Source organism: Larus michahellis, chromosome 5 (genome assembly GCF_964199755.1).
Source record: "Larus michahellis chromosome 5, bLarMic1.1, whole genome shotgun sequence".
Lineage (NCBI taxonomy): Eukaryota > Metazoa > Chordata > Aves > Charadriiformes > Laridae > Larus > Larus michahellis.
In genome coordinates, this window is record NC_133900.1 from 30,706,183 (window position 1) to 30,733,921 (window position 27,739).

Sequence of the window (27,739 nt, forward strand, 5' to 3'; positions counted from 1 at the left end):
TGATCTTTCCAATAATCTTTAGTTCTCTGCTTGTTAATTGAGGAAGATGTTAAAATGAGCTTCACAAATACTGCGGTGTTAAAATTCCTTGGTTAAAATGAACATTAGCAGCACATCTCTAATCATCTGTATGATTGTAGATATATTTTGGGGGGGTGTATGTTGTTGACAGATACACATAGCTACTTAAATATGGAACTGGAATGGCAGAGTAGACTGAGAGGTAGAAAAATCTTTCTGCCAAAATAAGGACTGAGAAACAAGGTCTGTCTGAGTGAATTCTCAGTGGTCTCATACTTTGGGATAGCTGTCAGTTCTTTGGTTTACTTGTCCATATTCAAAGAACTTTAACTCTTGCCTTTTTAAATTTGCGTGAGGGATTTGATTCTGTCTATCCAAACTTCTTTGTTCTTAATATACTAAGAGCTGGAGTTTAGTAGAAATCAATAGAAAGACCAAAACTAAACATGGAGAACTAGAGCAGGATTTGTACCTAAAGCTAAGGCTTTGCTGATTTTGCAAGCTCAGAATAAATTTCAGGACTGGATTGTTATCATTGAAGGGCAAAACTTGTTCAGGAAGGACAGGTATCCCAACTTGGAAAAGCTCGCATTGTATGTGAAGAATGTTGTCTGTATTCTGAAAATGGTGATAAATGGGCTAAGTGCCCATCAGGGGTGTGTCAGGTGAAACCTCTGTCACTGCAAAAATTTAAAAAGCCTAGACAAGTACCTGTAGGGGACAGGCTAGTCACGCATCATTTGGCTTCAGAACAAGGCAAGGAGCTAGACAATCTCTTGCTGTTTCTTCAATCCTTATGCTTAAAACAATAACCCAACCCTACCAACAACTTTTTTCTTTTTTTTTTTTTTCTCACCAACGTGGTTCTAAAGAAACAAATTCAGCAATCATGTAAGCTGATAGACTATAAACCATAAACCTCTCTGCTGGGAATGTAACCCTGAAATGACACAAATTTAAAAATATCTTAAAGATGGTCATTTTAGGGTTGTGTTGGTTTGTTGGTTTGGGGTTTTTTTGTTGTAAAAATACGATTATTAGGAGTGTGCTTCTTGAATACTTTCACGTGTGAATTCAAATGAAGGCTGTTAGAAAGCTTTTTCACAGATTAGGGGGACTTTTTTCCTTGACTTCTGAGTAGGTTAATTATGCAGCAATCTTTAAATCATTTAGAAATGTATATTGGCAAGGCTGGTGTGACATTAAATACTTAAAGCTACTAGTTTTGCACTGTGTAACATTAACATAGACTTGATTAATGGTAAACACTGAAAGTTCATCTCAGTAAGTTATCTACTGTAGTGCCAAACGACGAGCATTTTTTTAGAAATGAGAGCAGTTTTTAAGCATAGGTACATAAGCAAGTTGGTTATTATCCTTCCTGGTTACAGTTGCTGTATTTGTGGGAAATTAATAACATTTTAGACTTGAATATATTTCTTGCTCTTTGGTAGCTTGTGGGTGTTACATGGTTCAGAATATACTTTAGGCAGATCTAGATATCTTATCTATATTAATCTTTACCCAGAGTTTTCCCATCACTGGTCAAGGAACAAACAGGTCAAGTTAGAGCCTTTGATCCTTTTCTCATGTACTCCTTTTCAGTATTACTTGAATTTTTGTCTTATTTCAAAAGCAGGAATTCTACGTTACTTCATATTATTTCATTAAAAATATCCTGAAGGCTGACAAGAGGAGACCTATGTTAATACAAAGGTCTTCTATTTACAGCTCTTTAGAGATTGATCGGTTTTGTAAGCATTTGGTCTGGTTGGAGTCTCTGATTGTAGAGATTTTTTACAATTTTATAGGTGTTATGTCCGTGAAACAGCTGAAGTGGCTCGTATCTACCACCCAGCTACAAACTTAGCATGATCTTTACTAATGCATACTAAGCTTCAGTATTTGCATATTACTTTAGTCAAGCACAGATTTAGGATAAAGGAGGTACGTTTCACTAGAAGTTGAGATTGCTAAATGTCTGTTGAGTAAGTTTTTAGAAGATTTTAACAAACCATACAGCACAGAAAAGCCAAAAAACTTTTTTCATTCAAAAATTGAAATGTTGTTGGATGTTGTGTTGGTGGCACAAGATCCTCATCTCTACGTATTTCTAACAAGTTTCTCCTCTAAGCTGAGTTTTGTAAACTTGTCCTTTTATGCATCTTCTGTAAGTGATTATCATCAGCTATGACATAATGTTCATTCTTCTGCTGATCTGCTCTATTTCCCCTTATTCTTGTGTATCTCAGTTTTTGCATAGTAGCCTCCATCTGACTATTTCCATTATACAGTGTGAATGAATTCCTGTCCTTGGCCAGTATCCTAATGTGATGTTAGGGCCGGTCCAGATGTATTTAACATTTTCTTAGTTTGTAGAAATATCAGCTGTTAAACAGCCCTGACTCACCTCATAAAACTGTTTGAAACACACTTTCCTGTCAGAGCTTAACCAACATTACAGTCTTTATGTAACCTATTTGGGTCTTCTTTCTCAGTAAGACAGAGCATGTGGCATTTGGTGGTTTACTTACAGTAAACCTTTAGTCTTCGTACAGTCATTCATCATTCTGTCTCTTCTCTGCTCATCTTTATCAGTGCAGGACAACATCACGTTTCCATGCTGGAAGGCATTCTTTATGAAACCTTTACGCTAAACTGCTGAGTCAGCAATTTTTACAGTCATATGTAAGAGAACGATTCATGTTTGTCCTTTATGCAGTCTAATGTCTCAGGGAATAACTCAGTGTTTACTGCTGTTTGTCTCTATTGCTTATTAGTTTGGTAAGTGTTGCATGAACTGGTCCAGACGACTGCATAACTGCAGGTACTACAATAGTTGTACTTTCTATAACTCTCCTCTCAGCTTCTCCTGTTTATGCACAGGCTGCAAACATACCTGCTCTTGGTCTCAGCAGAAGTATCAGTATCTCACATAGAAATGTTGCTTCTACTTGAATTATTATCTTCATAACACTCTCCGTTTTGTAACTCGTTATCTTGATACATTCCTAATTTTCAGTTCCTGACAATCTCCTTTATGGATGAAAACAAGACATGTCTTTGGACATTGCACATCGTTTCATTACATAAACCCAAAAATCTTTCTCTTCCCAGTGTTTCGAACCCTGATGCAGATGGTTGATGTGCTCTCACCAAGCAAGTGCCGGGAATATTTGATTTTTATTTTTCTTATACACTAACCACTGCTTGTGAGCATTCAGGCTCAACAATAGTTTAAATTGTTGTCTTTCCTTTCCAACAGCAAGGTAACTGTCACGTGTACACTGAAAATGGCAGTGTCATCCAGAGATAGCAAACGATATTGACTGTGGAGAACTGTCTAGAGAATTTTTTATTCCAAGATAGTGAAAGAATTGTGGAGTAATGTGCTGTCAGATAAGGTAGCTTGTCAATGCGACATTGAAATTATTGATCCTTATTACAGTCGTGCAACATGCAATCTGTCTGAAAACGTAGTACTATGCATTGTTCCCTTGCTTCTGCATCCAGTCATTTTTCTAGCTGAGTGCAACTTCTGTACACCTGCTGTATTACGTAAAAAATATGATGGCTCCTTGGTTGATAGCACTTGTCCTCCCGGCAGCTCTTGAGAGATGCATACCTTGCCATCCATGTAGAAAGAACAAGAAAGACTTCTATCATATTAATTTAAGAGTTTTAAAATTTAATGACTGATATTTATGTTGCCTTTGAAATTTTGTCCCAAGATGTACTGAAAGGGGTCCTGATGTGTGTAAGTAAGTGCAAATTACTATCCACAAAACAATGAAATAACACAACTATCCTGTAATGTATGAAATAAATGACAGAAAAAAAAAATTGCCTTGACCTTTTTGTTTATAGTAACCTTCTAGCAGTAATAGATACAGAGATGTTGTCTAGAAATGTCACTTCTCTTCCTAGATTTGTCCTTTTAAATATCTAGGCTTAGTGTATCTTTTTGTATGTCATCAGAAAAGAAAAGGTTTATGGCCTTTCACCTCTATATCTTCTGAGAGCAGGAATCATGAGATTGAACTGCGTGACCTATTCAGCTTCCCTGCTTTTATAGCACAGAGGTTTTCCAGCCTATTTATGTGGCTGTGTGGTGAAAGCTGATGTTGCCTGGCAGGGTAGTAATAAACTACTTGTGATGGAGAGGTCAAACCAAGCCCATAATTCTGGGCTGTTTCCAAAATGCAGAAGCAGTTTATTTTGGCCAGATTTCATAACTGGTATCCTGTTACCCAAGAAAAAAGCTCTGGAATTGATTAACTGCACACAAAGACTTAGTCTGTGTACATATGCATTAAGAAAGAACAATTCGTGTTATGTTTTCCTCCATTACTTGCTTTCACTTGCTGTGAACATCCGGTTTTGGTGTAAAAATAAAAAAGTCTCTGTGCTTTTGTCACAGGTGTGTTGACTTTATACTGATGCTTTAACATCTGTTGCAAGTGGTCTACTTCTCTCCGGTATCTATAATAATAAACACTAAATATATGTAGCTTAAAAAGCTATGTCAGGCTGAGCCATGCTTTTCAGTTGAGGCTGTTGAGAGAAGGAGGCAGCAGCTTGGTAGGGAGTGATAATTTAACAAGAACAGAGCAAAATGAATAACATCTCAGAGCAACCAGGAAACTTAGTTCAGAAAAGGAGCAGAATATTTCAGTAGGCTTAATATTGGGCTGGGGCCATGGCAAAACCAGCATATGACTGTTAGATCACTCTTTGTTTACTTCCCCACCACTGTCTCTTTCAATTCCTGTAGTTGCATAATTAGAAATCTTAGGAAAAGTCTTTTGATGCCAAGTAATGGAGTAATTAGCTGGTGGCATAGAATTGTTTCCTGTAAGGCTTCATTGCTGCTTGACTGTGAAATACTTGAGTTCAGTTGAGCCAGAACTCCTAAAAACAGTGTTTTAAAATGAAACTTGTGATTTTTAGTTCCTAGGTACTTGGGTGCCAACTTTGACTTTTTGAAATGCAGGTGCTCCGCACTTTTTGAAAACCAGACTGCTTAAAGATGTACTAAATTTTAAAATGAGAACTTATTTTTATGGCATTTATATTATGTTAAAGCACACTTTGCAGTTAAAGACACCACGTTAGGTCAGCATGTTTTCATTACAAATTTTCCACCAAAAAAATTTGTGTGAATGAAAACAGAAGGCATGTGCTTTTTAAACTACAGAACACCCCAGCGTTGGGACCTTGAAGCACACAGAGATGTTATATGTATGTACATGAGTGAGCAGGCCCTTCCTGTCCTTTCTAAATGTTTCTGTTCGCTTCTTGCTTTGCTTCTTGAGATATATGCAGAGTGTGCTCTCAGAAGGATGTTCTTCTAAGTTATTCGCACATGACAAGTAGTCTGGCATCCTGGAGAGGTGTTCTCTCTGTTTGTTCAAAGTCGTGATCAAGAATCTAGGCACTGGCTTGTTATATTTGCACTTCTGACATACCAACAGTATGTTGTTAATAATATGTGAGCTTTAATGTTTTCTGGCTTGTAATACAGTTACTTGGGAGCAGGAAGAGTACAAGCAGGATTAATACTGTGTGAATGCAAAGTCTTGGTGCGATAACAAAAGATGGACGTTTAATTGGAGACTGACTCATTTGTCATATGTTTGAAAGGGCATGGGAAGAAATCAGAGTTGAAGTAGCAGAGCAGACCCTTACTTATTAGCCAAAAGGAAGAGAAAAGATCTTATCTAGCAAGGGTGCAGGATTGCATTGCATTTTAGTTACTGACGGGAAGTGATTTTTCTTAAACCAAAATTTCAAGCAAAGGGTGAAGATGGGCTTGAAGGTTACTCAACTGTGACGCTTGTTCATGCAATGTGACTAATAAATATTCTGTAAATATTTACATCAGTTTAATGTTATCTTAAACTCCAGTATCCTGAAACGAATTGTTTTTAAAAAAGAATGCAAGTAGATTTTTCACTACCACCCTTGTGGGTCATAAATGTTCACCATTCCCATATATACACATACATGTGCCTATGTGCATACATATGTAACTTTTTTTTATTACTTGCAGAAACCATGATGATCTTGTTATATTTTTATTTTGCAATACTTAGAAGCAGATCAATTATTCAGCAGACTGTAAATTGGTGTTAGGCTTTTGATGGCCTCCCTCCCAAACCATTTTAAATTCCCTCTTGTTCCATGGAATTTCATTTTCAGACGTGGCCCCTGTCCTCCTGAAATGCTGCTTAGAAAAAATGAGAAACTGAACAGCCAAGAATCACAGAACAACAGACTCCTAAATTTTTTACTTACACCCTGATGTGTGAGAACTGGTTATAGTTTTTAGGGAAACCCATTGCTGCATTTTCCCTTTCTCTAGATGGGTTGCTTTTGGAATTACAGAGCTTGTTTCTAGGAAAAATATTTTGATAGTCTGTCTCAATGCTTAACTCTGTCAATCTCAATTTCTGCTTTCAGCTATTTCATAACTATCTACTGCAGTAGCATTCCTATTCCATCCCCCAGTTCTCTGTTTTCAATTTCAGATATTTGTAGGCTATTATGCGCTCACAACAAGATGTTTCTCATGCTATTAATTATTGTTGTTCAGATAACTTTTTTTTTTTCTTACTGGCTAAATTTTGCTTTCATCTCACTTATTACAAAAGTACTGCTAACATTTCCTTAGCTAAGAATCTCAGGAGACAGGGCTATAACACACAATTATAATAGTCCCTTTACAGAAAAAACAAAAACTATAAATGTATTACAGTCTTGAACTGAAATTCTCAACTTCTTATAAATCAAATGAGTCTTCAGAAGTGTAGAGAAAGTGTGACTGTAATGACCGTGCTTCAGACTGTATTTGGAGCTCTAGGAATAATAACCAGTGAAAGACATCTGCTGTCTTTACCTGAATTTAGAAATTGTGTAAAATGTTCCAGTTGTGTGGATTTTCCTTGGGAATGATACTAAATAACAACCTTCTATTACAATATATTCAAAACGAAAAATCTAATATGTTTTCATCACAGAATGAAAAATTGTTAGTTACTGTTGAGACACCGTGTTGTCCGTTTATCTCTGGCAAGTATTATCCCAAGTACCTAGAGAACCTGATATGGTTAAGGAAAATTGTGATTTACTTTCACATCCACAAAAAGGTTTTAGAGCTACCATTAAAATTAGGTAAACCACAGCTTTAGTCCCAGATTTTTCAGAATTTCGGAAGCAAGATAGCACATAAACATGTTGTCTTCAGTGGAATTAAAGCCTATGCTCCAGGTTGTATTCTACCTGAATCCTACAGCGTTTTGAATGGGAGATTAATAGACCACATCATTCATCCAGATTTTAAACAAAGCGAATAATCTTATCCAACTGGAATGGATGATTCCAATCTTCAATTTCGTCGTCTTGTGCTCACCACCCTGCTAAATGACTGAGGTTTCTGGTGTAACTCCCTGATTGATGGCAATGCATGAAATCTGTTTGAGATATACAGATAAAGCTTGGCTACAGTGCCTCTATTTTCTTCGTAGAAGCTGATGCTTCGGTCGTCTAAATTGTGAGTGCAGTAATGAATCATCCAAGATGCTTGGGACAGACACAAGAAAGAAGGGCTAATAAACCTGTTACTTGCATGATGCAATACACTAGGTTTGTCATAAAAGGCAAGCTAGAATAATTTTTCCTTTCATGAGACCGCAGACAAGAGATGCAAAATTAACTAGTCTTTTTACAGTGATAGAAAATTAAATTGTTTTTATGTTACATCTTGTTTGAAGACAGATACATGCAGATGCTTAGCGTGGCAAAAAATGATGTTTGTAATAGGTTTACTTTTTTGTTTTCCTTTTGCAAGTGTTTTACATTATGCTTTGTTAATTTTTTATTTGACCACAGCTTATTTTAGGATGCTTCCCATTTGATGGGTGTCTGCCCTCCTCCCAAGCTGAGCTGTAGTTTGTCACACACGGCACTTCATTCCTTCAGTCAGAATGTTTCACTGTGAATGTCTGATTAGGTTTTGGACTTTTTTTTTTTTAAGTTCTAAAAAAAATCCATTGTGTTAGCCATCAAGCACAAATTAGTGTTGAGAACTCTTGTTCTTCCACCAAACAGATAACATTAGCTTTGTCAAAATGGCAGGCTGCACAAAGCTCAACAACAGAAAGCTTTCAGTTTGGCTTGTAGCAGTATTGAACTGATAAATAAGACACTCAGCTGATCCAAAAATCCCGATGTCCATACACTGCACGAAATGTACTTTTGATGTACTGCAAGTACTCACATTTAAAAATCAGTAGTCCAACGTGCAAAGACATTTAATGAAGATGCCTTACAATGCCTAGGCTTCAGTTATATTGCTGGCTTTGCACTGGTTAAAGTTCTGTTACGCTTCTGTTAAAAAGCTTGCTATATTTCCATACATAACTAGGGATAAAATTAATGCTTAAACTGTCTTTGCTAGTTTTTCGTAATAAATTTCTAAGTGGTTTTTTTTTATGGGAAAATTTTTTTGAAAACTATGTGCCTTTTATGTGGGGGAGAAAGAGACAGAGTGTATAAATGGGTATATGTTTATTTAGCAATGTCATAGCTAGGTTAATTGGCTTTACTGATTTTTCATGATTACATTTCTTGTTTTTTCTTTAAATCCCTGATCAGAGATTGACATTGAGCGTTGTGTTCGTGAGTCAATCAACCTGTTTCGCTGGACCCCGAAGAGTGCTACATACAGGCAATATGCACAGCCTCCACGGCAAGCCAGTGAGAGCAATGGCACAAGAAGTTCAATGTCCTGCTTTTCAGCAGACTATCAGGAAGCACCTCGAAGTGACCTAGTAAGTGATTTGGGAAGTGGAGGGGGGAGAGTTGTTCAGAATGCATATTTCTCCGGCCCCAGATGTTTTTTTTCTCTTTTAAATTTAGACAGGAAGAAAATACCAACCAAACCTCAGTTTGGTTGGTACAAACCAAACTGGCATTTATGTTGTCACTTCCAAGCACAGGGGTTTAACACATTCATGAGATGTTCTGATTTGCTTGTAAGCCAGTGCACAGTGATAGAGCCTATGCCATATTATTAATTTTGATGAACAATCCAATGTAGTGAATGAGAATTAACTGAAAGGTTGTTGGGTTTTGGTTTTTTTTTTTAAACTTTACTGCTTTGAACTCCAGCTTCTTTGATGTACATGCCAATAAAATTATTTCTTGTTGTGCCGGATTTCTGCCTCTCCCAACTCCTGCTCCTTCGGTTCTGTGGTGTTTGTTACCACAACAGACCAATGTCCATGACTCACCAGCAGAACTACAAAGAGTCTTTATCTTAGGAGAAAAATAGTAAAAAGAACAGTTTGCCAGAGAGAAATAGGTAACTGGAAAGTGATGCAGGAAGCTCTGACTGTTTTTTCTATCTTGGCATGTCAGGTTAAAGGTATGGCTCAAGTTATTTTGAGAGGTAGTATGAGAGTTATGCCTGTGTTTGTCTTGGCAAAGAATAACTAGTGTCTAAGAGTATATCTGCATTAAATAGATACTCAGCTTAGTACGAATATTTTTTCCCGTCTCTCTCCAGTAATATCTGATGGTTGTTTCTCTTGCCAAATACATCATCTGAAGAATGGTCATTTGAAATTATTCCTTTCCTTCCTCTCAACAGTACAAATCTTCAGTCTCTTAAAAATGAAACACTTTTGGTTTTTTTTTCCTTTCACATTCTCCCAATCAGAATTCATTCACAAGTACATTATAATAATAGGGGAAGGATATATAGACCTGCCATATCTATTTAGTCAATTGCATTAAGTTGGTTTTTTGTTTTTTTTTTTTCATCTGTTTTTTCCTAACTACTAAGAAACTAAGAAGTGCATTGTCACTCAAGTATATCTTACTTTTGAAGTAGTCCTTAAACCTGAGTTTGATATTCAGTCATTTTCTTGTTTTTTAATTTAGTTTTGATTTTATTTCTATTGCTGTATTTTCTGGAAACCTTAGCCACAAGTCCAGGAGTCCAAGTGCTAGACATGCAAATGCAGAACAGAAGGACACTCCGAAGAGCTTGCAGGATTTAAGAAATAATAAGTGGATGTAGAAATGCAATTGGGAAGAAAAATGAAATGACAGGAGAATACTGGCTGTTGTCATACAGGAATTGTAGCCAACACAACTGCTGCTGTGCTGTTCTAGAGATATGTAGAGGGACTTTCTGAAGCAGCTAAGGGCTGCACGTTCATAAAATAATTCAGATAGGACCTTAGGAAGTCATCTGGTGCAAATTCCTGCAAAAACCAGGCCCAACACTGAATTCAGTTGGGGTTGCCCAGGGCTTTGTTCCATCAAGTCATGAAAACTTCCAAGGAAAGAGATTATGCAGCCTCTCTTGGCAGACTGACAGTGCTAACAGTGAAAATGTTTTTGTGTATGTGCTAGCTTTTCTTAACGTTATGATGACAAAGAGTAAAAAGACAAGCCTTCTCAGTCCTAAGAATGTGCTTGTGCCTTTCTGTGTCCAAGAAAGAGTGAAGGGACTTGGGAATAGCAAGGGGGCACATGGGAGAAAGCAGCAACGGTCTACTGAACTGGTAAACAGAACAAAGATTTATATTTGTAGCAGAGATAAAAATCCATTATTTTGGGTCAAGCAAAGTTTCTTTCAGTGTCCTTCCATTTCCTGAGAAGTTTTTTGGGTGGGATTTTTTTTTATTTTTTTACTGGTAGTAATTTTATTTTCACACCAGAAGTTTTGTTTCTTTATAATGCTAGTAACTAGGCTCATCCATTCCAAAATTTCCAAGAAATTAAGCTAATGGTTTTGGTATGTTACATAGAAGAAAAATAAATACCATAACTTTTATTGCCTTCTCTTTCATTTCTACTTCTTTCTACTTAGCAGCAAAGCACTTTTCATTTACTGCAGCGTAACTGATAGTTTCACTTCTTTTGAAGCTCTAGTGTATTGGATCTTTTGAGTACTGCTGTAGGGTGTTGGGTTTTTTAAGCTCCTCATATGGAGCAGCACTATGATTTATACAGAAACATGTGAACATATTCAGGCTTTATCTCATGGACACCTGAATGACAAGGAAGCTGATTCATATGTTAAGTTACAGTCTACAAATGTGTTTGCTCTCATATGCTGTATCTTTTTTTGTGTCAGGTTTTGAGGCAGATATACACAAGCCAAATATGTTTTGGGCCCTTCACTACAGGAAAGAAATTGAGATTCTGAGCAAGTCCAGAGAAGGGCAACAAAGCTGGTGATGGGTCTGGAGAACAAGTCTTATGAGGAGCGGCTGAGGGAGCTGGGGTTGTTCAGCCTGGAGAAAAGGGGGCTGGGGGGAGACCTTATTGCTTTTTACAACTACCTGAAAGGAGGCTGTGGAGTTGGTGGTTGGTCTCTTCTCCCAAGTAACAAGTGGTAGGACAAGAGGAAACGGCCTCCAGTTGCGCCAGGGGAAGTTTAGACTTGATATTAGGAAAAATTTTTACACCAAAAGGGTTACTAAGCATTGGAACAGGCTGCCCAGGGAAGTGGTCGAGGCACCAGCCCTGGAGGGATTTAAAAGACAGGTAGACATAGTGCTTAGAGATATGGTTTAGTGATGGTTTTTGTCAGTGTTAGGTTGCTGGCTGGAGTCAGTGATCTGAAAGATCCCTTCCAACCTAGACAATTCTATGATTCTATGTTATAGTTCTGTCAGCAGCCATAGTTCAGACTTTGAAAATCTGGTGTAACATGAGCAACTAATCAGCTGACTCTCACTTGTGACCAGTTCTGCACTTCTGGATTTGTCTTTATAAGACGACGCTTCTCAGAGGTTTGAGCAACATTGCTAAAAAAAATCGAAATTTTTAATGAAATACACTCTTTACGCCCAAAGGTGGTGTGGGCGTTTTTTGTGAGGTGTTTTGCGTTGTTTTGTTGGTTTTTTTTAACCTTAATCCTGGAGCTATCTGTCTCTTTCTTCAGATGTGTACTCTACTGGTGTTTACTGCTATGGGGAAACTTTTTTTTCTACTTAAAAGCAATGGAATCTTGAGTTCAATCTTTAGTACACACAGTGGCCATTAATGGATTTTCTAAAACACCATTGTCTCCTTGGTGGTCAGTCTAACTCTTAAAAAATTACTTTGCTGTTTCCCCCCTATTTAGTTGCTCATTATTTGGACAAGCAGTTTGTACTACATTTTTATCTCCAGTTTTATATTTGTGGATCACCTCTGTATTTAAGGGTGGGGAGGGTAGGAAACAATTCTTCTGTAAACAAAGCTGTGGGTTTGCTTCTGAAGGTTATTTATGACTTCATGAAACATTAAGTGTTTAGTGTATTTAATTCTAAACACCATCTGTCTCCTACTCCTATATTTTGTATTTTCCTTCTAAGCTGCTTCAGTTTGTTTCTTAAGTGTTTTTTATTGGCTACTCAAATATTTGTGTGTATCTGCATGTTATGGTGCTTTGGTTAATGATAACATGAGAAGTATTTGCCTCTGGGTGAGCATTTTTCTCCCTAAATCCTCAGCCAGTAAAACAAAACTTTTGACTTTTTTATCACTAGCATTGCTTAGTTTTCATTTTAGTGGCATCTATTTGCAACTTCATAAATAGGCTTGGGTGCTCTCTTCCCTCCTGGACTTTTGTGTTGCTTAATCTTTTACTCTTTCAGCCGCTAAGCATATTTCTACTGAGATAAAATCTCAAGGAGGAAATAGTTTTGGAGAGAATGAATGTACAGTTTAAGTGATTTTGCATGTTTATTTTGAGAAAGATAAAATGTCAAAAATAAGAATGGAAGAAAACCTTTAAATTCACTACTGAATTTTAGTAGCAGTCTACTCAAATTTGTGTCTGTAATCTTTTCCTGAACAGTACACTGATTATTTTTTTTCTTTTTTTTTCTTACTCTTCCTGACACTTACCTTCATCCCTTGGAAACTCCCAAAGTGTTTTTCTTGAATGTCCAGGGGTCACATTTGTTGCATAACAATTTTCTGCATTGCCTGTACCTCTTTTATTAGAGGCATGGTAGCTTGCAAACTGCCTGTATACTTCTAAATGATGCAGTTTCTTTATCTTTATGAATGTCTGCTCAGATGTGGCAGGTAGACTTACAGAAATCCCAAGGCTGATAAAATTGTGCCTTCATCTTGGTCTTCTACTTCCCATCCTCTTCTCAAGGGTGGGAGTTCTTGATGAATTTTGGGGACTGAAAGCTTTAAACTGGAGAAAAGTATGCCAGATGATTTTTGATCCTTGCATTGATTTAAATGCCACTGGTCCAGTTCAGTTTTTCATTTTTGAAGTAGGAAAAATGCTTAAGTAGGAAGGTGACTTAATGGCTTGATGAAACAGTACAAACATGAAAAACATATTTATTTTTATCAAAAATATTATGAGCAAAATTTTCTGATGGCAACTTTTCTTTGCAGATGACTGAGGATAGCTAGTGTGACAGACTTCTTTCAGATGGAAATTCAGGCCTATTTGCAATAAATACACCAGCACTCAGGTGCTTCTAATTTCCTGTGTGCACCTAGGATATATTTGTCCATATAAAATGATAGAATCATAAACTTGCCTAGGTTGGAAGCGATCTTTCAGATCACTGAGTCCAAACTCTGACAAAAACCATCACTAAACTATATCTCTAAGCACTATGTCTACCTGTCTTTTAAATCCCTCCAGGGCTGGTGCCTCGACCACTTCCCTGGGCAGCCTGTTCCAATGCTTAGTAACCCTTTTGGTGTAAAAACTTTTCCTAATATCAAGTCTAAACCTCCCCTGGTGCAACTTGAGGCTGTTTCCTCTTGTCCTATCACTTGTTACTTGGGAGAAGAGACCGACCCCCACCTCTCTACAGCCTCCTTTCAGGTAGTTGTAGAGAGCGATAAGGTCTCCCCCCAGCCCCCTTTTCTCCAGGCTGAACAACCCCAGCTCCCTCAGCCGCTCCTCATAAGACTTGTTCTCCAGACCCCACACCAGCTTTGTTGCCCATCTCTGGAGCCGCTCCAGCACCTCAATGTCTTTTTTGTGGTGATGGGCCCAAAACTGGACACAGTACTCGAGGTGGGGCCTCACCAGTGCCGGGTACAGGGGGATGATCACTTCCCTAGTCCTACTCACCTCACTGTTCCTGATACAGGCCTGGATGCTGTTGGCCTTCTTGGCCACCTGGGCACACTGCTGGCTCATATTCAGCTGGCAGTTGACCAACAACCCCAGGTCCTTTTCTGCCAGGCGGCTCTCCAGCCACAAAATGTATTGGCTAGGTTTATATTAAGTCCTTGAATAACTGTCGTGTGAAGTTCATCTATTCTTCTAAAAAAAGCATGATGAGTCGTGTATACCAACACTTCTGTTTCAGTGTACAAGCTAGGAAATGTCCAAGTGCAATGGTGCAACGTCCATGCTGTTCATAACAGCTGTTATATATATTCTGCCTCAAGGGTCTTCTGACTATCCTGACCCGTTTCAGGTTTCTTTTGTGTTCTGTTTTTGTACGGAACTTGGTTTTGTTTTCTTCTTTCATTGTTCTGCTACTGAACAGAAAGCTGTTCCTCAAATTTGTCTTTAGTTCATGTTCTGCAAAGCATTAACTGATCAAGATCTGAGTTAATGTTTCTAATTTATTTTGCGCGTGCCTTTGATGCTTCTGTTTTTCTGACTGTAGCTGCCAACAGTTTGAGTGAGAAGTTGAGTTTATTTGTAGTTTTTGAGATGAGTTGGTTGAAATACACATTTTATGTCGCTCTCCTGTGAGTGAATAAACAATTCTCTGTTTAATTTGATGTCATAAGTTCATCGTGTTCTGGCAAATATTTTTAGGAATTGTTGAAAGCTTCAAAACTTTGTGTATTTGTTAGCTTTTCAAAATTGTTTTTGATAACTTACAAACCAGGCAGCTAGTAACCAAAAAGGGGAGCGTAAGGAAAACTCTGCTTCCAGTGCTTTGGTTCTGCAGATTAAATAACCTGAAGGAAGCCTTTTATAGCACTTGCTGTTACTCTGCTTGGTTTTAAAAATATGAATGTATTTTAATATGTTTTAGGACTTTTTCTGTTAGAAGATAAGGCATTAAATCAATTGCCAGAGTAGATAAAACAAGGAATATATTGGCTTAGGAAATAACTGATGTTAGATGTTAATATAAGAGTCTCTAATGAATGTTGTGGTTGTTTTTTAAGTTGTAATATAAATAGCAATTACTTTAATTGAATGTAAACTCATTGGAACAAATGTGCTGTGTTTTTTCTTAGTCGAGGCAGAATTAAAGGAATATGTTTATAATAATATAAATATTATTTAGATGAGACTCTTAATAGTTTATTAGACACTCACTTAGATCATATTTAAGGATTGTAAACATATTTTGTACAGACTTGGTTTCCGAGTCTCCCTGGGACGTGTTTGTCTGCTGTGAATGTAAATGGGGCAGCCGGAGCAGCCAGAGCACTCTCTGCTGCAGCCTTAGGCTCACGTTCTGGATTCACTGATTGTCCATCTAGTCCTTCCTCACAAGCCTTTGCAATTATGCCCACTTTGAAGTTGAAAGCTGGGTGTTTTTGACCTTTTTGACCTCCCACAATTGGGATTCCATGACTGATTAACAAATGTGCTGAAGGGGAGGGAATAATTATACCTGTAAAATTAATTAAAAAAAAAAAAATCTAGCTGGTTCTCTCTCTGCATCTTATGACACTGTGGGGGTTTGGGGGTTTTTTTGGTGGTTTTTTTTTTGTTTGTTTGTGTTTTTTTAATTGTTTTAAAATCAGGTTCTGGATTTGATAGCCTCTGATCAATTAAATATTAGGAGTTTCCTTTTCCTCTTTTTTTCAGTTTTGCCATATTACTGGGGAAAAGAAATTTACTTTAAAAAATCGTAAGCAGTAGCCACTGTATGACAGAATAAGGGATATGACAGCTATCATCACCACCCTTTAAGGTGTGGAAATTACTGAAAATGAGCTGTTTAACTAGATAAAGAAAGGAATCGGGCCCATAATAAAGTAGTAAATAGAACAGAACAGTACAATCAAGTTTGCTGCAGCTGTTAAATAGCTCTGATTTGAGCCAACTCTGGCTTTCCCTTTTATTCCCAATCGTAGCCCCTGTGGAGTGTATCCTGTGAGAAGACACTGTCTGAAATGCATATGGTAGCACTGGTAACGTAGCCTGAGGTCAGTCCTTGCCAAAGTAAATTATTGTATTATTGAAATGAAAAATGGAAGAAAACCAGAATTTCCTAAGTCTCTCTGGCCAGTGTTACATCTGCCCAGCCATACTCGATACTCAGCTGCAGCTGGCAGTCCGAATCTGAGCTCGGCCAAGTGGCACTGTGTGTTTCACCTATGCTTTTTCCATCTGCAGATTGATGCCACTTTTCCTCACTGATTATTGGTGGGTGATCTCTGTGATACTGGTGAGCTGGTGTGGTTCTATTCTTGAAAATTTGGTGTTGTGAAAATGTTTCTTTCCACAAGTACGGCTGCAGCAAAGCCTTGCGTTATAACTAAGTTTTAGCAAGGAGGAATTTGCTTGGTGTCACTGAAGAGTAGTAGCAGTAATCTATTTTTGGAACACCTCTTTTTTTTTTTTTCTTTTTTTCCCTTTTTTTTATGCACATCCAATGCATGGAGAATGTTAGGAAACAGTTACACACCTCAGTGTTTTAATAATTTCACTGGTAATTATTTAGTGGGTTGCTGACGATGTGATGTAAAGTTAACATTTTGTGAGGGATGCTTTAGAATCTTCCCCTGAGACATGCATAAAATGATCAGCTCGCAAGCTCCTAAGGAGGGCAAAAGTTCAGGCTGTAGTGGTCCTGAATTGCAAGGTGGCTGGCTGGTGCTATAGTTGGTACTTTGTTTTCACGTGGTTTAGCACTGACTCCGGCCCTCTTTGAGACGGAGGACTGTAGTGGAAATAAGTCTTTTTGGTAACTAATATAAATACTTGGTGTGGTTTCTTGGGTGTTAGTTTTATTTCATACTTTGTTAAATAATCCATATTTTATCAAAAAAAAGAAAGTGGCCTGTGTCTAAAAAAGGAAAATGGAAAAAGCCGTCTGGTGTGTATGTGAATTTACTTTAGGAGAGAAGTAACACTCAGAATAACCCACTGAGTGCTAAAAATATGCTTTAGAACCAGCACAAATCTGAAAAGCTTGATGCTTTTCTCAGCTTCTGTTAAGCACAATTAGAGACGGCAAAGAGAAATGGTCCACTTGGTATTACATTTTTTTTATGTGTGTGCTTGTAGGATTAGAAGGCAATGGGGTTTGGCAGAAGTTTTTGAAGTCAGGTTTTGGAGGAGCAGTAAACTCAAGGATCTTAGTAGTTTATCTCACGCACAGATATGCTCATGTGCACAGACATAGCTGCCTCCTGCCTCTCACAGCAGCTCTAATTCCAGCATGCACTAACTCCTCTGTATGCCATATATTGCTGCTGTGAAAGTTATGTCTAGAGCACAGTGCTGTGTAACAGTGCTCTTGAGAAAAGGTAATAAAGATGAATTTTCATGATATGGGTAAGGGATGTATTATGTTGGAGATAATTATTTCTGTCAAAGGCCAAAGGTGTTCTTTTCCCTCTACTCCCCAGTCTTCTGTCCTACCCTATTCTCTTTCTCTATATAGGTCTCTGTAGGAGCCTGCCTTAGCCTAACCTTGAATCCAGGATTTCATCGCATCCCTTTCTTAATGCCTCAGGCCAGGCTAAGTGCTGTGCATTTTGTCAGTTGAGTCAGGATGCGGTGTCATGATAATCTAACTTTATTATGAAGTGCAGTGAGAGGATGAAAAAGACTTTACTGAATGCAGCTCTCTTGCCTGGTGCTGTTGCTGCACTCTTGCAGTTGATAGCCTAGGACAAATTGGCTGGTGGTCTATGTGACTGTGTCAACATCATCTTAATCTACTAGTAAAATTGCTACAGCTATGTGTATATGTTTTCTTATCTGCCGTTGTTACCAGTGGAAAATGTTATTTTCAAATATGTGCAACAGCATAACTAGAAGAAAGAGTGCATACTGATTGCAAAGTTGAACCTGCAGCAAAAGTTAGTCACAGAGCCCATCCTGCAAACATGAATGAACACATTTTCGGTTGATGGGCAGAAATGTTTCTGTTGATGCTAAAATGGTGATTTATTTATATCTCACCAAAGCTTCGGGACAGGTTTCTAAAATGAGTGGAGTGGTATAGAAATCCAAGGAGATTGATGTGAAAAGCACATACAGCTTACAGCGTAACTGTCTGGCGAACCATATTTTCACACTTTTTGACAATTACTCAAATTCAGCACTCCTCTTAATAGTCACCAGTTAAGGTAGAGCCTTAACAGTATGTTTTGCACTTTGGCAGGCTTCACAGTGGTGAATAACTGAAAATGTCCCAGAGCTGTGCTGCCACTGTTAATGTCAGTTGAGAAAACAGGAATAATAGATAAATAGCAACTCCAGTTGAATCCTGAAAAAAGATGGATCGTCTAAATCCAAGGTCTCTGACATTGAGTGACATTGTGACACATGATCACATTGTGAGGGAAAGGAAATTCCTCTTTCGGTTGCAGTTTGCATTGAGATGTGATATTAAATTCCTGTTGGTTTTGTTTTTAAACAGGGCAAGGGAATCTCTGAGAGTTTGTACTCTTAAGATTCTGCAATATTTTTTTCTTAAAGTAATACTATTTCTTCTCAAAGAGAGAGCATCTATCAAGAGGAAAATAGAGGCACCAATAGAAAGCAGGGAAGGCTTGCTAGACCTTCTTGCTCCTGCTTTTACTTCAAGTGTTATTTCATGTTAAAGCATTTTGTGGGTATTTTCAGGCACAACTGGATTATGGCTCAGCTTTGTGTTTTAAAATGGTTCCCTGCAGTGGTGAGAAATGTTTACCTATTTTATTGTATCAGAGGCAATAACTACTGAGACTTTGCAGCATGTCTGCCTAGCTGCACACAGGGAATAACTTGTCTTTCTGCTCTGCTGATTCAGCTTATTCAATTAGGTTATCCAGGGATGACATATGTTACTCAATTATGTTATTCCAGGGAGAAAGAGGTTTCCTTAATAATGAGCTACTTCGGCAAGCTGAGCTCACTCATATTTTTGTAGACTGCCTACAATGGTGTATGAAGATATTTGGAGGATGTTTATGAATGGCAGTTGGCTAGAAGTTGCTGTTTGCTCACTCCTTAAGGTATGAATCCTGGCGAAGGGAGCTTTGTGGGGGAGTCAGGGTGATAGAGGAGGTGGGAGAGTATAGCTTGCAAAATGAAATGGAGCAAACTAAAGACATAGCAAGTAGAGGAGATAGGGAGCATAGAGAAGGCAGGCACCAATGTCTTGACTTGGAAATAGCAGAAGCAGAGCATGATGACAAGGGAACGCTGAATCTGAAGTGTAAGAATCAGTTTGCTAGAGAGGTTGTGTAGAGAATAGTCGCTCTCAAGTGTTTGAAAAATTTTAGAAAACAGTTCCTAAAACCTGGAGGTTTTGACTGCTCCTCCTTTATAAGCGGTATTGATTTAACATCTAAAAACATTGAAGCCTTTTTGTGTGACCCTTTTCGAATAAAGGACATAAAAAATGGCGGGGGGGGAGAGGGAAGGGGGATTAGGGACTGTGTCAAGATATGTATTCCTTTTTATTTATTTATGATCATTAGAATACTTCCCCGCCTCTTTCTGTCAGTGACAGTGGATTTAAGCATCATTCTCTCTCAGATGGTACAGGAGCTAAGTACTTTTCGCTTATCAGGCCATCAGAATTCAAGGGAGCAATGGGAGTCATTCTATTTGTTTAAAAACAAACAAACAAAAACACCCCACAAAAAATAAATATCCAAAGGACAATGCTCCTAGGGGATTAAGTACTGCCTTCATCTACTTTATTTTGAAGAATATAAACAAAAACATTTGCATGGAAATTACTGAGTGCAAACACACTGGTAATGACTGGTTTCAGTCATAAAAATCCTTTTAGATGAGGCAGCAAAAATCCAGTGTTCGTACCTGGTCTTGTTTTCAGATACTTCCTGAAAACCGACTGTGCCTGTTGTGCAAACTGCGTTTTTGATAAAAACACGATAGCAATGGCTTTGCCTACAAATCTGCCCTGAAGTGTCCTGTTCATGCTTATTCTTCCTCTTCTTTTCTACCGGTTGTTTTCATCTGACAGCTATATTTTAATTGGTATAAAATAGTGCTGCTCTATATAAATATATTTATCGCAAAGTTTATATGGTGGCACCATGACACTGAGTACTGTATTTAGGTGGAATAGCTGTAAAAAAAAAATACATTATCTTTCTTCCATTATGGTTATTTGAAGTAAAACCAAGAACAAACAGCAATGTCTTTGCTACAAACTAGTGTGACCTTTGATTCAGAGTTGCATCTGTTTGTAGTTGCTGTGTGAATCTGCTTTTGTTTCTTTCTCTGTTTGAACAATTCTTCAGAAATCTTTTAAAACCGTTATCTTCTAAGCTGGTTTAAAAATGTTTTTGTCGTCTTGTTCCTAGATGTACATGCGTACATTGATTTCAAAACCAAAACTTTATGTTCCAACAATATGGAATGACATCTACCATGAAGCTTGTTTCTGTGTAAAGGACTTTCATACTGGGAATAGATTATTTTACTTGAACCCCAGATTTTAATTATACTGACTTTCACCGAAATTCCTCCTGTATTACATTTGCTGCAATAAGTTTTGCCAACTTCAAAGACAAAAGGGGGGAAACCCTGCTTCTACTCAGATAAAGCTGTCCTTTCCATGGATAAAAAGTTGCTTTATAGCTCCTGTGTTTATCAGACGGGACTGTTAAGTTCAGGTTCAGCAGAACTAAAGATACTTTAGTATCTTTGCTTATTTTCTAAAAAAAAATTAAAAAGTATATCTTCATTTATAGCCAGGATGAAATGCCTGTAAGAGATTACAGGCTAATGGAAAAATAGATAGGAGCTGTGATTGTGCCAGCCTCGTGTTCTGGAGTGCTTTAATCTTTCTGAAGCTTGATTTCTAATTTGAGGATGTTTAAGCAGCTTTAATTCCTAATGTGTAAAAAAAAAAAAAAAAAAAAAAAATAAATTCTTAATGCCTATTTCTTTTTATTAAGAGCAGTAAATGCATATGGCTTAGCAATTCCCAGGCCTATTTGAAAATTAATGGGGTGAGAAAAATAAGTACTTTGAAAGTAAAGAATTTAGGGTGTTTTCAGAGAAACTTCTGTGAGGCGAGTAGACCTCAGACTTTAGCTTAAGTACTCTTTTTCCTGTTACCAGCCTGCTGATTAAGTGGTTGTCCCTGATGAACAACTTCTTACAGCTGACTAGTCTAAAGCAAGATTCGTGCTTGAAGTTAGGAGATCTCCTTTGCAGGAAAATAGGCAAAGCAATTTAAGTAGTAAGTTCAGTATCTTAGCACATGTAGACTTTTGTGTCAAAGACAGTAGTCACTGAGGTGGTAGAAAGCAGCTGGAACACTGTTGTGGAGAGGAGTAGGAAAGGTGTTGAAGGTTCAGAAGAATCTGCAAGATTTGGGTGCTCAGGGGCCATGGAAGCCTCAAGAGCTGTCTGAACTCAAGTCCAGTGCCAAACTACAGGTACCCATAGCAAGATGGCGGTATGAAGAGGACTTGTGAGGAGGACTGGGTAGAAGGATTGACAGCTTGGAGTTAGCTGTATTTAGTTTGTGCTGTGACAGACAGACCATTAGAAAATTCCTGTGAGAAAATGTCTGACCTGAAATATAGTTGTTAGCAGATACAGCAGATAAAGTCAAATTTTTAAATGTAATTAGGAAAGATGATATTATAAGTGCATGCACGTAATTCCCTTTGCAATTTGAAGGAAATAAATTAGTCTGATAAAACAGTTGTTAAAAGAAAGAATTGATTCAACAATTCTATTTCCTGCAAGTCTGTCAAGGAGCTTTAGGCTGCAGCTTTCTTCAAAGATTATATAGAGATCTGTATCACTAAATATACCATTGAAGCAGATCTGGACATACTAGGTCAAAGCAAAGCCAAGATGGTTCTAAAATTCACAGCAGAATGTGTTTTTCCTTATTTTCAACCCAGTTGAAGGAAAAAAAATGCTTGTCCTGGTTATTAAACCCTATTCACAGGACAGATAGTGTCTATCTGTGGAGCACTTCTTGTGACTTTATACTTCCAGATAAGGGGAAAATGGTTTTATATCAGTTTAGGTGAATTTTGACTGATTTGTTTTCTGATGCAGACTTCGTACTTTCCTCTTAAACTTTTATGCTTTCCTGAGGCATTCATCCTATCTGCTGAATTAGACAAGAATTGTATAAATAAAAGTAGGAAGTAGTTGTATAATTAGAGTCCATCACAATGTAAATGTTTCTCCAGAAGACTTAACTCAGGTCATCTCAGCCAGCTTCACTGGCATAGTCCACATTTATAATGCCTGACTTTGCTACTGGAGTGTTTATTGTTACCTGTAATCGTCTGACCTCGCTTCAAGGACTGAATTCTTTTTGCAGTGGATTTGCTTCCCTTCCCTCCATGGTGTTGCTCCGCAAACATTCTCCTGAGGGGAGAAGCTGTCACCTGAGGAGGGTGTAGTGATGTCTGCTAGTTTTAGTCATCAGGCAAATGTCTCAGCCAAGTATGTATTTATGTAATCAGTACTCTTTCTACTTTGCTACCTTTCTTGGATGTTGCAAACTTGTGTCTGCTATAAATCCCCTAGACAGGGACTGCTGAATTCATTTGACAAGTCTGAAGTTTGTCATTGTTCTTCCTCCTTCTCCTCCGCTTTGATGCAGTCCATTTCCTTGGACTTCTCTTGGGGAAATCCAGCTACTCAACAGGGAGGTGGCTTTAGACAGCAATGGGAGTTGGCTGTGTACTCTTTCACAGTTATTTTTATGGAAACAGGTCTCCCTTGAGTATTGACTATTCTGTTGAAACAAATAATACGTTATCCAGAAAATCAAAGATCTTTCTGATTATAAAGCGTCATGACCTCTATTATTCTGAACTTGGGAGGAAATTATGTGCTGAGACTACCAATTTGTAAATTCTTTTGTTTGAATACTGTCATATACAATGGAAAAGGCAATTTGGTGGGCTTATTCCCTGAAGTACAATTGCCAATTTTGTTGGTAATTTTGAGTGCTTTTTGATAACCTGCTTACAACAAAGGTATTTCTAACAGCAGAAGGACTGTCTAAGAAGTCTTCTTCTGGGATATAACTCAGGAAAATATATGCATGTCTCTGTTCTCTCTAGCACGTTCTCTAAACTTGGAATAGTTCTCAGATTAAATGAGAAATTAATATGTTTAGAACCTGAAACAAACACTAGCGCTAACAACGGTCAGTCGGGCTAATACTAAATAGTCATACCTCCATTTCCTTCAGTGTGTTACTCCTGTTTTGTTGAATTTTTTTCATGGTCTGTAAGCACGTAGTGTCCTGAATCTCTGTGATTATTGCAATCTAAAACAAGATGGCAGAAATGGAATATTATTTCAAAGCAGAAAATTTGCTGCTGTGATACTCTAAGACCTATATTTTGTCTGCACTGTATAGACTCATTCTCAAAGATAATACATGATAATTTTCTATTTGTTCTTTCTTTTTATCCACTTTCTGTAGTCCATCTCTGTATGCCTGTGCTCATGTTCAGAACAACTGCAGAGTGCACAAGCAAATCTTGATGCAATGGTTGGCTGTTTCGTTAATATAGGTGGTCTTCCTCAAGAATAAGACATCAAAACAGACTGAAGATCTTTCAGAGGATGCTCCCTGTAACAAATCCCAGTTATTCCGATTGTTCCTGTCTCCTGACAAGCCAGAATAACTCACTAGAAGCAGCTGTAGACTTAGTTATAAAGAACTTCTGCCTCTATTTGGCCTCCTGCTCAGCAGGAGCACAATGGGTGCATGAGACAAACCAGTTCTGTTATAAGATGACTAAGCTCCATAAGTATCTTTGATGTACATAACTCCTGGAGTAAGTCGAGTACCATAATGGTTGGGGTTTTTGCATATGTAACCAACCTGTTAACTCTGTATCTGCTGGATTAAAGCATAATGAAACCAAGCTGCTTTAAAATTTACCTGTGATTTTTCAGATTTGAGGCAATGGCAACAGCAGAAAAAAAAAAAAGTTTTTTGCTGCAGAAGACTATAAGTAATAAGCGTACTTTTTAAACTCAACACCATGGTGCATGCTAATGTATTTTTAATTACATAGTATATGAAAGTTTTAAAAAATAAGCACTTTCCACAATTAATTGAAGTGCAGATATAGTTCTGGAAGTTCCACTAGGGTAGTCGAGAGATTAAAGAAAAAAGTCTCATGTTTGCATATGTAATAATAGGAAAAGTGACTGTAGCAGTCCTTTAACTTTTAGATCTTCAAATAGGTTTTGCAAACCCAGTGTACCAAAGGACAAAAGCTTAGGGCATGCTGCAGATCTTTTTGCCTATTGCTTGTAAAGAATCTGAGTTTGACGCTCTTGAACAAACTGGAGGTTTTCCTCATGCTTTATTTTGAGTGATTCAAGCTAATTCTTTTGGGTGAAAGTGTAGTTGTAAAGGCACTTAAAAGATTCAGCAGCCTAAAACAACCTCTGAAGGAAGGCGGAGACATGGCTTCAAAAGTTTCACAGCTGTCTTACGGTTGTTTCTGGTGGTTTCTTTTCTGCTGCAGTTCAGAGATTTGCATGTGTCGGTAATTAATGAAAATGCAGAACTTCTGCATTCTCTGTTATTCACAAAAATATAAAAAGTGGTTTTTTGGTTATTTCTGGTTTGTTTTTTTTTTTTGCTTAATTGAGGTATGCATAAGCTTTTAAGAATATAAAATTGAGAAATGCCAGCGCTTAGGAATATTTCTGAGATAATTCACAATGAAGGCTCTCTTATGAAAAACAATTTAAGTATTATCAAACTAGTTGCTCGTGTACTACCAAGTGTGTGGTGGTGTGTGTTGTGTTGTCATCTGTCCTGTCCCCCAAATTAAGGAACAAATTTTCTGCTTTATAATACAGGACTATTTCTTACATTTCTGATGTCCTGATTTGTGCCTAGTCTTTGGTCTGGGATAATACCTGTTGTTTAGATAGCCCTGTATCTTACAGAGGCATCCCTGCAGTTTCTGTGCCAAGTCTCCAATTGCTATCCTTCTTTCCCACTCCAAGCGTGAAGCTTTTCAGCTTCTCCTTTCAGAGAGTGCTTTCTAGCCAATCTACTTCATTTTGGATACTGAGAAACATTCTGTGAGTTTTGTGACCCCTTCAGCCACAGTGAATAATTCATTAATAAATCACAAACTAAGACAGTTTTCACAGTTTGTCAAACAATTTTATTTTTTAATACATTCAACAGAAAATAGGGCTATAATTGGCAGATACGCATTTGGCACTGGTCTGGAGCTTTTCTATATGGATAGTTTAACTCAGACTAGTTCAGAGTTGTAAGAAGATGATCTATTTCTGCCTAACAGGGTCTAATCTCTGACTTTGAGGCTGTCAAATAAGTAGAAGTTTCAAAAAAAACCACCATGTCTCTAATTCTGTCACCTCTAATATTGATTTTCTTCTTTTAAAGTCTAGGGATTCCATCAAGTTGGATGACCTGAAGGCAGAGGTGTCGCCACGAATTTCAGCAGAAGATCTGATTGATTTGTGTGAATTGACAGGACCCAGTCATTCCAAAACGCCTGTAAAGAAAACAAAGTCTAGCAAGCCAAAGCTGCTGGTGGTGGACATTCGTAACAGCGAAGAGTATCCTTCTAATATGAGTGCCAACCTTGCCAAATCATGCTTGTGTCAATTACTTTGTCATTGTTTGCAGGTAGTGAGATGTTAGAATGGTAAATAATGGAAAGGGACATGGTAGAGGTACAGTGGAAGGACCAAAGGCAGATTTTTTTGTCATGGAGAGGCCTAGTTTGCAGAGAAGAGGACAAATGTATTTTTACCTTCCCCTTTTAAGCTGTGGGTCTAGTGAAACCACTTCGTACCAGTAGCATGGGTGCTTTAATAGTACCTTTGGGGGTTTTTGACAGCTGTTGTCAGCAGATCTTCCTCATTTAATAATACCAGTATTTTGGAAAGGTGTGAGGCTTTCCAATTAAGTGGAAGGGAGACAGAGAAAAGTTGATAGCTCATGTGCTTTGCCAATCCCTCAGTGGAAATTGAGTGCTTTACTACTGTCAGGCAATGCAGCCATATGGCTGCCCTAACTTATGTCCTCTAGTTAGCTGATAAAAAATATAGCTTCAAGATGCCTTGAAACTATATTTTTATCAGGGGTGCTACCCTGTCGACGCCTTACTCGTTTGTTCTTTTTCAAATACATGGCTCTTTGCACGTGGAGTATTTTTTTTTTATTGTTTTTCAGAAGTAGCGTGGTTAACGGGGCTGGGTTTGTTTGGGTTTTGAAGAGGGAGTCCTTATTACAGATGTGCTTTGCAAGGAACACACGTCTTTGTCAACATCCATCTAAAAGTGAGAATAATAGCAAGATTTTATTAGATGTAACTCTCAGTGTTATACTGAGTATTTGAGAATATACTTGTTATTGGTTTGTACGTTTTCTTAAAATATTTAATGTTATCCTTTCATAATAGCAAAAGCAATGTAGATAGTTGTTTTTGTGGTAGATGTACTCTTAGTTTGCTCTGTTACAAGCTATAATTCTTCATGGGCAAACAATACTCAATTGAAATATAACAAAAGAATCATGAGTTTTAGTCCGCCTTTTACTTTGAGAAAGGAGGATCATTCTTTTTATATATGCCTGGCTTGTTCTTAAAGGTCTCCGATGATAGAGATTCAACAGGGTCCCAACATCTTTACCATTAGAAAAGATCTTCCAGTGTCTAACAAATGGTACTAACATATTGCGTGCATATTAGAAAAGTGTAGATTCTAAACAATGAAGTGAATGGTGGATCAATGCCAATATTTGGGCCAAAATATGTCGTAAAAATTTAAATAAATAATGTTTCAACTTTTTTTTTTTCACTTTTTTTCTAGTGGTTTGTTAAAATATCACTTGAAAGGTAATTGTATATGCAGAAAAACACTGCCACTAACATTTTTCTCTATTAATATTTACTAATATTTATGACTAAGTATGGTGAAGTAGAAAAATAAATATTATTTTTACTATGTAGAAGTAAATTTATTACTTACATAGTAAACAGAGTAGTATAGTTGGACTATTCTAAATTAAAACTGTTAATTTCAAGGAATTATAATTTTATTGTATGCCAAACTTGAACCTGTAATGTGATCTGCTGTGTAGATAAAACAGAATGGTCGAAGGAACAGAAAAAAGCAATTTTTCTTTTGCTTCCATGTATTAATTTCATGTAACAGTTCAGGATTCCGATTAAGTAGAGATACACATGTCTGAGTAGTTTGACTTTTTCTGGACTCCAGCGGCTTCTTTACTCCTGGATCTAGAGTGTTGAAAACGTGGTCCTCTTTGTTCAGAAAACAGTAAAAATGCGGACTATTTTCTGAGAGATAATTTCTTCATCAAGAGATAATACTCTTTAAACTCCTGTTTAAAAGAGAAGTCCCTGGAATTAAAAACTGTAACAGGCTATTGTTACGGCATAGAAAGCTTTGATACTACGACGTTAAATAATGTTTCTATTCTGCATCATTCTTTTATTAATTATTTAAGCAACTTCCTAGAAATCATCAAGGAGAATGCAGAAGGAGAGC

At 37.5% G+C, this 27,739-nt stretch overlaps 1 protein-coding gene across 8 annotated transcripts in view; it reads left to right on the forward strand.

Annotated features, from left to right (window-relative positions):
* The window catches only part of TBCK (TBC1 domain containing kinase), a 108,531-nt gene that overhangs the window by 66,309 nt on the left and 14,483 nt on the right, over nucleotides 1-27,739 (forward strand). For all 8 annotated transcript variants that reach the window (XM_074589405.1, XM_074589410.1, XM_074589408.1 and 5 more), the window contains 2 exons: nucleotides 8,677-8,852; nucleotides 25,608-25,783. In XM_074589405.1, coding sequence (XP_074445506.1) covers nucleotides 8,677-8,852; nucleotides 25,608-25,783 — 352 coding nt within the window. The remainder of the gene's footprint in view (nucleotides 1-8,676; nucleotides 8,853-25,607; nucleotides 25,784-27,739) is intronic.